The sequence below is a fragment of the Salarias fasciatus genome, unplaced genomic scaffold, assembly GCF_902148845.1.
Source record: "Salarias fasciatus unplaced genomic scaffold, fSalaFa1.1, whole genome shotgun sequence".
Classification (NCBI taxonomy): Eukaryota; Metazoa; Chordata; class Actinopteri; order Blenniiformes; family Blenniidae; genus Salarias; species Salarias fasciatus.
Window position 1 is genome coordinate 61037 of NW_021941253.1, and position 12343 is coordinate 73379.

Genomic DNA, 12343 nt, shown 5'->3' on the forward strand with positions numbered 1-12343 from the left:
GATGAGTCTTTTGTGATCTGTGTTCAGCTCTCAGCACATTTCCAGGAGTCTGGACGGTGAGTCTCAACCAGCTGTGCAAAAACACTGTTTCTCCTCCAAACATGTCGAAACACTGAAGCCCAGACATGATCAGAGCTGACCGGAGATCTCACACCTCACAAGGTAAAGGTACAGACTCCACTTCTTAGAGCTGAAGTGTGAAAGACAGCTTTCTGAAATGTTCTCTTCTATGAAAATAATTTTTTACTTGACTCCTTGTAAACTGGGATAAGTGCAAAGACACTGACTGACATGCCAGAACGGGAATATATGATGAAATATGGACATGTTGGGAATCAACTTATGGTCAGTTTAGCTCACGATAATGATTAATAAGACACCAGAGAACCTCGGGGAACCAACTGTTGAACAGAACGTGACAGACTATTTGGTTTTCTGTCTCCTAAAACACACTTTTAACTTTTCATTGGGAATTTCGATAACAGTTGAATTCCTCAACTCAACTCAATTTTATTTGTATAGCACTTTAAAAGAATGAAATTCACCACAGAAAATAGTGAAGGCTGAAGAATTTCAGAGTTCTTGACAGAAGTGGTTGAAATTTCATTCGCATTTAATCAGCAATGAATAAAACAGCAAGACGACAATTCCAAACAGATAAAACAAAATACACAGATTCTTACCAACTATGCACACACACACACACACACACACACACACACACACACACACACACACAAAATTTATTATGTTAATGTTGTGAATTACATTCATGCACTTTGTTTCTCTGTATGTTAGATTCGAATATATTCATTTTTGTCTGTCATTCAAGTTCCCATTTTATTTACTTATTTATTTACTGTCGTATAATGCATTTACATTCTAACCACTATGTTGTGATCACTCATGTATCCATTGTATTAATCACATTCTAACTCAGTATGCTTTGATTCACTTATATACAATTTTATTCACATTTAATGAACATGTACTAATTCAACTGTTGACTATATTATTATTCTTCTTGTATGCATCCTATGACTGTCTCAGGATTCTAAGGCCTCCAGTACAGCAGATTGTAACTGAAAGCTCTCTGTGGATCCTGAAGCTGCTCGAGGCCGGCCAGGGTCAAAGCAAGGAGTAGTTCATACTTCCGACCCTCTTCCAGCTGACTCCCTATTTGTCTCATGAGAAAAGACCTGATTATTTCCTTCAAAGTACGTGTGACCTTCATGAAACAATTACTGTCTGTTGGTCTTCGAGAAAAACAACCCTGTGACAGTCAGAGTGTTATCAGAATGTAACTATCAATCATATGCAAACCCAGTAGTATAACTTCCCAAGCAGAGGAGAGATCGGTGCCATTTTCTGCTGGAGACTCTGACGCTGTCAGATCTCACGGACGTGGTCCAGGACTCCTGTTTATCTTTTATTGCTAGCATTCAGGTTATCTCCCTGTCTGATCAACTTTCTACTGAATTAAAGATCCTGTGCAAGAGACTTCAACGTTTCGAGCATTTTTAATCACTCTTTTCTTCAGTTTTCTGCTCAAGTCTCAACATTACTTATTTATTTAAATTTAGGTTTGTGTACCGACAGGTGTGGTTGGTCAACTAATATGTGGCCCAGAGGATGCTCCATGTCTGGAATGGGTGTATTATTGAGTTCAGAAGGTAACAATAATATGATAGTAAGATAAACATATTTGAGTGGGGAATTGGTTTGACTAAAAGAAACATCTGGTTTTGCCCATACTGTTATTTAGGTTGAAAAATGAAGATGGTAGCAAGATGTAGAACAGCATTTTACTTCACTGTTCAGCGGTGTAAAACTCCAGGGCTTGCAGTAACGTTGTAACAGGTAGTCGCCATCTTTGAACACACTTCTGCATTTTTACAGCATCAGAGTCAGCATCATTAACAGTGACACCTTGTGGCGTAAAGTATAAATGTTACTGAACACAACATCTCCTCTCTCTGTAAAAGAATACAGTATATTTGAATACAACAAACAGCAGCAACATCAGTATCAATAGCAAAGTTACTCAACCTTATCAAGTACTCTTATTCATCAAACTCTTTAAACAGAAACTGTAACTAGAGCAGTGTGTCTGACTTAAAGGTGCATTAAGGAGTTTTTCAACTTTAAAAATACTTATTTTCCACCATAAATATATTACAAATAATCGATGCTGTGTACAAGGTGCCCTGACATATTCATTGCTAGCACCGCTAACAGCGCTAAATTGTCACTTGAAAGTCACAGTGCCGGTCCGACACCAGAATTTTTTGGGGGAGAATTTGAGATGATGTGACGTAGCTGACCTGATTGGTCCGCGCCTTACGATTGGTCGGAGTTTTTACAGTCCTTTGGCCGCTACAGTTGTCAGAGTTTTTCTGCACCTTTTTCCGTCCACATAATGTATTGAGTTCTCCCAGGGGGCAAGGAGCATTTCACTCAGTATGACAAAAAGTGCTTTTGGACAACATCGTCTACCCCAGCTTTAAAGCACCTTTAAGACATACTTCTTGGCTTCACAAATCTCAAACTCGCATCAGGTCTTGAAGTCACTTTGAAACATCCTTATGCCATGCTGGCCAGTTTTTGGCTCTGGGCTGTTTCTGAGAAGAGTTTAAATGAACATTGGAATGTTCTGTTCTGGCGCATCACAGTTTTGTTCAGCCACGGAGGGGAAGTGCGCAAGGAGAAGCATTTCATGTTTCTCCATCGCTCAGCTGGAAAGAGTTTGGACCGATGTTTCTCTTTACGGTCACAGGTGCAGTAAACCTGGGGTGTGCTTCTGGGACATGGTAAGGTTTCTTTACCCTCACACTTTATCCCGGTCGAAAAGAAGGTGGCTGTGCGCCACGTTTTGCATCCACGTAATGCTTCATCTTGTTCTGTTGCTTCTGAGCTGACAGACGAGCAGAGGCATCCACTGACGTGGCAGGTTGCAGGGGAAGAATGTCCAGCTTAGTGGAGGTTGTTGTATGTGGTGTTGCACGATATACCTGAAGCCAGTTCATTACAGTCTCTTGCCATGGTTCTGACTGTTGAATTGCAGACTGAATGCAGCTCCGGAGTGAACGGTGGAATCTTTCTTCAGCTCCTTTAGCAGCAGGGTAGTAGACTGATGTCCTGGTGTGCAAAACTCCTCTGGCTTCCAGGAATGTGGCAAAAGCTCCTGATGTGACTTGTGGACCATTCATTATCTGTGACGTTGGTTTCTGGATTACCATGACGGCTGAAGACAGTGGTCAAAAAGTGAATAACATCAGCAGTGGCAGCAGTTTGTGAAAAAGCAAGTTCTGGCCACTTGGAATAATAGTCTGTCAGGGTGATTGCAAACCTGCAGGCAGGAGTGGCTGAGTCAAAGGGTCCCACAATATCAAGACCTGGTTTCTTCCATGGAAGTGGAATGGGTTGCAGGGGAGCAGGGTGAGTGCAGGCTGTCTCGTCATTTAACTGATAAGGTCCACATGAAGACATGCAGGACTGAACTTGTGAATCAATCTTTGGCCACCAGCAGAGGTCAGGCAGGCGTTGCTTAGTAGGAACAATTCCTTGATGACTTTCTTAAGCAAGCATGATCAGTGTATGTCTTTGTGAGGTTGGTGCAATTAGCCCTGTTCCTCTGAGGATGTAGTTATCCTTGACTGAAAGTTCATCTCGTATTTTGTAGTATGGAGTCAGCATGTCACTTTCTGGTTTTATTGAAGAAGGCCAGCCATTTGTTAGTTGTGAGTGCAGGGCAAAAAGCTCAGGGCAGGTTAAGGTGGCATCGTGGAAGTCAGTTACTGGGAAGGCGCTCAGCGTGGTCGAAATCCACCAACACTGGTTCAGCATCCTGGGAAGAGTCAGAGTGCTCAGATAATGGCAGGCGTGACAGAAAATCAGCTGTGTAGTGCTTCTCTTTAGAATAGAATAGAATAGAATAGAATAGAATGCTTTTTATTGTCATCATACATGTATGATGAAACTGAAAACAACTCCTTGGTGCGAATAGAAAGATAGCAAAGAAATAAAGAGTAGAAATTTAATAATATAAGTATATGCAAAAAGGGCAGCAAGAATGCAAGGGATGTAACAATATAAAAAAAGTACAAATGTACAGATGTACAACAGAGAGCCCGGTAGCAGCAATTGGAAAACAATATATGTACATGTATATTGCACAGAGAAAATATATGTATTTGTACACTGTACAGTGGAGAAATAAATATATGTCTATCTATGCAGAAGTAAGTATATTTACACTGACAGTGGACAGTTTCACAGAGTTCTGTGTTCAGTACTCTGGTTGCACTGGGGAGGAAGGACCTGGTGAATCTGCAGGTGTGGGCCGACTGTTTCAACTGTGGAGCATTTTCTTTCTGTTTCTGTTGGTGTGCGGGAGGCAAAAGCAACTGATTTCTCTGTTCCATCAGGCTGTATTTGTGCAAAAACAGCTTCAAGCCAGTTGTCACTTGCATCTGTGGAAGTTACAGGGTGAAGACAAGGATTGGAAAGACCAAGTGCGGAGCTATCAGTAAGACATTGCTTTACTTCTCTGAAACTTGCTTGTGCTGCAGGAGTCCATGCAAATGTGTTCTTTTCTTGAGCACACGCACACATTGGTGCTGCCACAGTTGCAAAGTTGGGCAAAAACTTGGAGTACCAAGACACAAGGCCCAGAAAGGATCTGAGGGCGACACCATCTGAGGGGGGTGGGGCTCTCAGAACAGCATCCACGTGTTTCCTGGTCAGGAAAGATTCCATCTGGAATCGTACGCAACGTGAGGTAATTGTAAAGTAACCTAGTGAAGGCTTTCTGAAGTGGCGTTTGTTCTCATTAAGCACGAGTCCTGCCTCTTTCAGTTCCAGCAGGACTGCTCTGAGTTTGATATACTGACATGAGGTGATGTTGTAAGTTCTGCCTGAAGGCCCTCCTGGGTTTGAGATCATGCAGTTAAATGATGTCCTCCGGTCTGGGATGTCAGTAATCCCAGCTGCTTCACATGGTGCAGACGTTTGGACAGCACAGCTGTTTCACTTAGATATAAAAACGCTCCTTTACACTGAACATTCATGGTAAAAGTTGGCGTGTCGAAGGGGAACATGAGGTGACTCCACCTTCACAGCCTTCCAGGTGAACTGGGATTTATTAAAGTGTAACCAGGCATCAGGCGCCTGGTGACTGTCTGGCTCTATCTGTGCGTCGTGTATATGCATCTATTTTTGTTCCCAACTTTATTTATTAAACATTTTATAAGAAAACCTGACATTCAACACAACAAAATATTCACAGTAGTGCAATTAAGAAAACTCTGCTGCATGTCACCAACCAGCCCTCCCCCCACCCCAACCATAAAACCATGAGGCTAAACCACCACACACACACACACACACACACACACAAAAGGTAGAATAAATAAATTAAATTGAATAATAATTAGAAAAAAGGGGGGGGTTAACCTCTAATCACCCTCTGAAGCATATGAAATATTTAAGGAGTGAATATATTGCACAAAAGGATCGCAAATTACATGAAACGTGAATGAATTATGCCTTTATTTGTCCCACAAGAGGAAATTTCATTCATCATCAATAAAAAAACAAGTCTAAAGAAAGGAAGTAAAGCTGAAATCATGGCTGTGGTGTGAAGTCGACCTCATGAAGTTTTTTAGCAGAAGCGTTTCCAGGAAAGACCTTTGTTTCACATCAGTGCTGAAGGCGGAGCAGCTTCAGAGGAGCTGCAGCTTCCTGTAAACAGGACAAGCAGAGAGCAGTGCAGCTTCACTGAGACACTCCCTGGAACAAAAAATAAAAACTCAGGGATCGAGCCCCTCTGGTCAAGGGAGGGCAAGGTGTCTTGTGTTCTTCTAGTTCTCTCAGTGTCGTTCATTTTACAAAAAGAGTGTTATCAGTGTGGAGTCCGAGATATCTCTCCATATCATCTTCAGATCTATCTCAATGAACACTGTGGTGGTGGTGGTGGTGGTGGTGGTGGTGGTGGGGGGGGGGGGGGGGGGGGGGGGGGGGGGGGGGGGCTTGCAGGCATGGCAGAGGGAGAGGGAGAGCTGGAGCAGGCTGGGGAGGAGAGTGAGATGAGGGGGATGACTGCTCTCTGTGTAGTGGTTAGTCACCCCCCCCTCCTCCCTTCCCAGGGCTTAAGAGAGCCTCAATGGAGCTGAAGAAACTACTGACTGATGAGAGTGGCAATCTGCTCAAGATCTGAGAGAGACGGGCCTCATCAGGAGAACGTAGAGGGATGTCAGGGACCCAGGTCATGCTGTAACACACTGACATGAGCAAGAAGAAGAGGAATTAGCGACATGCAAAAGGCTGTAGTTACACAGTTTTGCCAATAAGGGCTGGTGCCACTCCCTATCAACTCATACACCCATGTTTGTTTACAGTGCACAAGCGGAATGTGCTGAATCTCTATCTTTCTCTCAGTTCTTGTTGTATATTTGTGTATAGCACCCCAGCGCTGCTTACTTTAAGATCCTATTTAAGTTAGAGGATCTGAGATCTGAAGACTGTGGCAGGGTTCGTTTCAACAGGTAGATACCAGAAGGGTTTACCAATTTGGGTTGAACTTACTTACCCTTGTTGGGGGACACATGGATGGAAATATCCCTCTAAACAACCTAAATTCAGCATGATCAGGCGTGATGGATCCAGGCCCTGGTGTCCTCAGAGATGAAGAACCAAGGAGGCCCCCTTCCCCCCCGCCATGTGGCCAGCGCTGTCCCTCCAGACAAAGGGAAGATGGTGCTTGTTTCTCAGCTCCTCGCACCAGGGATCCTGACACCCTGGTGCAATACCACCGCCATTACCAGCTTCAGAGCCGGCCCGGGCTTGTTGGGCGCCGTAGACGAGCCTGAGACGAGCGCCCCCAGTCAAACGTCGGTGGGGGGGGTGGGGGTGTTGGTGCGGTGCTCACGAGCACGGCCACTGCGCCCCCCTGTACACTGCGCCACTGCGCCCCCCTGTACACTGCGCCACTGCACCCCCCTGTACACTGCGCCCTCGGCGGCCGTCCAGTTCGCCTGTGCCTGGAGCCGGCCCTGACCAGCTTAAATTAACTTTCCACTTTGAGACTGAATGTTGGTAATTGTTTCTCTATGGAATTATTGATTAAATAACCCACACGTTTATTTAATGCATAATTCACAACTTCTATAAGCTCATTTTCTGTAATCTACCCATTTCCAGTAGTTGGTCATTTGTGACATTATTGATTAACACCTTGTTAATCAATGATCTAACCCAATCCACTTTCAATCCATTTTGTTTATAAAGCACAGTTTTAAAACAGACTAAAGTCTCCAAAGTGCTGCACAAAAACAACAAATTAAAGGCAAATACAAAAAGTAAAACCATAAAACGAGTAAAACATCAAATAAAAACTTGAATTAAAATAATAAATGAGATAAAAATAATTTAAAAGACACAGAGGACCACAAAACTCACGCCGTGTTAAAAGCCAAAGAATAATAGTAAGACCAGGCTTAAAACAGTCCACAGTGGGGGCCGTTCGGACGTGGGGGGGGGCATAGCATTCCAGAGTTTGGGACCGACCACAGAGAAGGCTCTGCCCCCTCTGGTTTTAAGTCTCGTCTTCGGCACCACGAGCTGAGACTGGGCCTCGTCTGATGGTTAAATCACTCTGTGGTCTACTCATCCCCAAATAGCTGATTATTTGACATTATTAATGAATAAATAAGAGTATATTCTGATTAATGATAATTGATGTTGGGTTAAATTACTTGGTGCTTCACTTTAAACAGTTTATTATGCCGTAATTAATTGGTGTCATATTCAGTGCCCCGATTACCCATGAAACACCTGTGCACCTCCACCAAAACAATCATGATGGCGGCTGCAACACATGCACTGTGCAGCACTTAGAACCAATTTTCTACTAAGAGACAAATTCCACCGGATGCGAAAGCGCCGCGCCGCGTCCCAGAAGCTCCGGCGCGTGACACGGCGCTGGTGATTCGCTTCAGGTGAGGTCTATTTTGTGCACCGCCGCTTCTAAACAGCGCTGCGCTGCGCTCCCAGTGTGCGTTGACTTCAGGAACAAGACGCCGGCGCGGCGTGGCACTTTTGCATCCGGTGGAATTTGGGGGTAAAACAGACGTATTTGACACTCTCCCTACTCGTAGATTTGTATGACAAAAATGGCATAAATCACTCACCGAACAGTTGTCTTGACTACCTGCCATGATCCCATGTTTTGGACGACAGAACGACCACAATGGAGCGCTGCGTACGTCGCAGTGTGTTTGCGTCACAGCCTTGTTTCTTGGACTGGTTCTCTCCGCTCAATAGTCCCGCCTCTCGTTGTCAGTTTGAAATGCTGCCCCAATGGCGCGGTGCCAGACCCAGGGCCCACCCCCCGGCCCACCATGGCCACCCCCCACAGGGCACCACACTCTCTCCTCACATACATACCTGTCCAGTCGCCCACATATACACCCACACATACACACTTATACATACTCACACATGCACACCCACACACATATACACACACCTCATTCATACCGCCCACAACCCCCTAACCCCCACGCCCCCACAGCCCCCCCGTGCCCCCCCCCCACTCATCCATCCCACCTCCCGCCTGCCCACCCTTCCCAACCCCTCCGAGTCCACAGCCGAGTGCGAGGCATTCAGGCGCAGTCCTCTCTTGGCATACGTCTGCCTTGTGCTAATGGCGGCTTCCAGCGTCCGTGCTCCTCAGCAGTCCACCAGCAAAACCCAATCCACACACCGTACTCTTATTTTGCTCACTTTGAGTATGACTGTCCGTAATATCTATGTGCAATAGACTTACTTTTCACCATTATTCCGACTCGTCACCATTCTTTTCTGTCCTTCTCCGGTGTGCAGTCCTGACCCGCCCCCTCATTTTTCTCCAGTCAATCTAGCCAATAAAGAAACTGACTATGACTGACAACCATAGGAACCAATGAAAATGACAGACTCAAACAAAACGCCAGCAGATGCATTTAAACATAGAACACAAGACAGATCCAAACAACATGAACAATATGAACTTTATGAAATGATTACTCCCAAACACGCATTGATGAAACACTTATGAATTACTGAAACATGTATTAATCAAACAAGATCAAATCAAAATACTTAATATTACAAATCAATTCCATTTAGAGCTTTTGAACATCGCTTTTCTCCATGAAATAGCTTCTCCGAATTAACCCTTTATTCTCCCAACGGGCTACATGTGGCAGAGTTACAGCTCCACCTACAGGTCTGGCAGATGCACCACATCGTTTTCTTTGATGCTGAGTGGACGGGAAACTTCTCTTCTCTCATCTGTGCAGAAACAACCCTGTGTTTGATGTCCAGCAGGATGTAACTCGTCCTTCTTTCTCTCTGTTCTCCACACAGATTCTAACTTCACCAACAACAATGAGCTGAGGATCGCGATGGTGGGGAAGACTGGAGTCGGGAAGAGCGCCACAGGAAACACTATTCTTGGTCGCAATTGCTTTAAATCCAAGTTCAGTGCCAAGTCCATGACGGTGGACTGTTCCAAAGGCAAAGCCACAGTGTCTGGTCAGCAGGTGGCGGTCATTGACACTCCAGGCCTGTTTGACACCAGGTTCGGCGTGGACAAAACCACCAAGGACATTTGCCAGTGCATCTCTTATGCTTCTCCTGGACCACACATCTTCCTGGTGGTCATCAGGCTGGGCAGATACACTGAGGAGGAGCAGCAGACGGTGCAAAGGATCCAAGAAATCTTCGGCCAGGCTGCAGACAAATACAGCATGGTTCTCTTTACAGGAGAAGACCTTCTGGAAGGTTCCACTATTAAAGCGAACCCCGATTAAAATGTCTATTAGCTCTACAAATGTTGTCGCTGATGTCTACACTTAAAATACGTTGTTAGAAAAGTATAAACATAATGCATAAGTTATAAAATGCCACTCGTTTATAGGATTATTGCTTACATGGTGGCGGCCATGTTTTGGCCGCGCAATGCATTCTGGGAGTGATGACGTCAGGTAGTTGTCTGTTCACCGAGCAAAGCCACAAATTACTCACAAAGTACTTCTCTCGTCAGCTACAACTGAACAAAATGCCACATTGCGTCACTTTTGGATGTAATTTTGAAAACAAGGGAATTAAAAGAAGTGTGGTGAGCATCCACAGCTCTCCTAAGGAGAGAAAATTAAGAAAAGAGTGGGAAGATGCCTGTGGGAGAGTTCAGCTCCCCATACCTGTGCTCAGAAATCACGTTAACTGCATAAAATAATAATATTCTAACATTAATTCACAGAACAACTGTTACTAATTTCAGATTGTTTAATACAATTAAAGGTTAAAAAAATAAGTCATTTAAAAGAGCCGCAGATCTGCTGACGCAGTGAATCAAACCCGCCTCTGACAGGAAGTTGTTGCATCTGAGATTATTCATGAAGAGAGTAAGCAAAGGGCCAATCAAACATGTCTAAAAGACAGTTAAATTTACTGTCATTTTTTAAAAAGAAGGAAGGGGAACGCGATGATGACTCAAAACGAGTTCGAATAACACCAGCAAGTGACGCTCAGCTGAAACAGGGAGGAGGAGGAGAATCCGGACATGGCCTGATGTGGAGTGTTCTGGACTGTTAAATATGGTAAGAACACTGTCTGTTATCAGGCCGCCGTGCCAGATTTTAAATGATAACACAAGATTTGTGTGTGCTCTCCCGGCCGTGTGCGTGGCCGCTCTCCGGTATGTTATATATTTGCTCCCGCTCCGCAAACCGAAGTATGACCCCCCCCCCCCCCCCCCCCCCCCCCCCCCCCCCCCCCCCCCCCCCCCCCCCGCCCGCTCCTCAGATAAAACGCGTCTCCACACGACGCTCCCGGGTTGAATTTCAGCCCCACCCCGGCCCTGCTGGCCGGGGCCCACAAGACGTCCGGGTTTATGCAGACAGCCTGAAAGTTTGGATGCGCTGTGATACAGGGGAGATCTATGGTAAAGTAGAGAGAGCAACCATCTCCGTTTGTCATTTTTGTGTTAATTATGTTAATCGTGACGATATAAAGTAAATAAGTACCATGAACAGCGACACAAAGAAAATTGAGCTCTTTGCAGCAGACACTCTCTCTCGGTCGCCACTGAGAGGCAGCATCCACAAAGGCACCAGCGGCTGTGACCGACTCTCTCTTCCTCTTGATAGCTACCATTTGTATCGTCATCTCCTCTGTTACTTTCATTTTCGTCCTCGCTCTGTATTTGGTTTCGTGTTGGTTCGAATTGAAAGGGTTGAACACTCATGCTTATAAAGCTGTGAACAGATCACTCCTAAAAACACTGCTGAGAGGTGAAACAACTTTGTGACGTCACTACCCAGAATGCTTTGCAACGTGCACAACAATGGCGGCCTCCGTGCGAAATAAACTTTGTTAAAATATAGTTAACTGAATATATATATTTTTTTAAATTATTCATAGATATGTTACTGACAGCAAGCTGAACCACAGAGAGCAAATTTATCATTATAGTCGGGGTTCCTTTTAAGGAGTTCCTGGCTGAAAGCCCAGAGCTGCAGGAACTGGTGTCCAGATGTAACAAGCAGTATCACGTCTTCGACAACAAGAACAAAGATCCCTCTCAGGTCCAGGAGCTGCTGCAGAAGATCAGAAACGTGGTGCAGAAGAACGGAGGAAGCCACTACACCAACGAGATGTTCCAGGAGGCTGAGAGGGCCATCGAGGAGAAGAAGAGACGCATCCTGGAGGAGAAAGAGGAGAAAATACGCAAAGAAAAAGAAGAGATGGAGAGGAAGCTGCAGGAGGAGTATGAAAAAGAGTTGCAGAGAATCCACCAAGAACTGCAGGCTGAGAGAGAGCAGGAGAGGAAGGAGAGAGAGGAGGAGAGGAGGAGGGAGAGGGAGGAGAAGGAGAAGGAGATCAACAGAATGAAGGATCAGTATGGCAGAGAGCTGAAGGAGAAACTGGACAACATCCAGAAAAAGCATGAAGACGAAGCCAGAGAGGAGTCAGAAAGCTCCTGTTGTCAAATCATGTGAGAATAAAGCCACAGATGAGGAGACAGGGAGTCGACGCTGCAGCAGGAGGCTTCGTTTATACAGACACAAATCAGCTGATTGAGAGGAAAGCTGCTGCTCTGAGTAGAACTGTGAGTCAACTCTCCTGTAATTTCAGTCGACTCAGTCTAAAAAGACAATCAGATGTTGGTTCATGAGTCAAAACAATCCGACTTTCCCACAGTGTTTCAGGGAACCTGAAGTCACAACATTCCAAAGACAAAAATAAAAATAAAGACAAAATAAATTAGAATTTAAACAATGTAACTTAGTGTTGCTGT

At 44.9% G+C, this 12343-nt stretch overlaps 1 protein-coding gene across 1 annotated transcript; it reads left to right on the plus strand.

Annotated features, from left to right (window-relative positions):
- Window positions 1-9239: 9239 nt before the first annotated feature.
- On the plus strand, window positions 9240-12044 carry LOC115384552 (GTPase IMAP family member 7-like). The gene is made up of 4 exons (XM_030086813.1): window positions 9240-9273; window positions 9409-9839; window positions 11535-11812; window positions 11954-12044. Exons 1-4 carry the CDS (start codon window positions 9240-9242, stop codon window positions 12042-12044), a joined length of 834 nt encoding a protein of 277 aa, XP_029942673.1.
- The last annotated feature ends 299 nt before the right edge of the window (window positions 12045-12343 follow it).

Excerpts from the sequence above, each read along its gene's own strand:
- LOC115384552 (XM_030086813.1), top strand. The coding sequence starts at position 9,240 with ATGTGGCAGAGTTACAGCTCCACCTACAGGTCTG. Across the intron at positions 9,840-11,534 it reads TGGAAGGTTCCACTATTAAA|GAGTTCCTGGCTGAAAGCCC; the intron begins GCGAACCCCGAT and ends GTTCCTTTTAAG. Across the intron at positions 11,813-11,953 it reads GAGAGGAAGCTGCAGGAGGA|AGAGCTGAAGGAGAAACTGG; the intron begins GTATGAAAAAGA and ends TCAGTATGGCAG.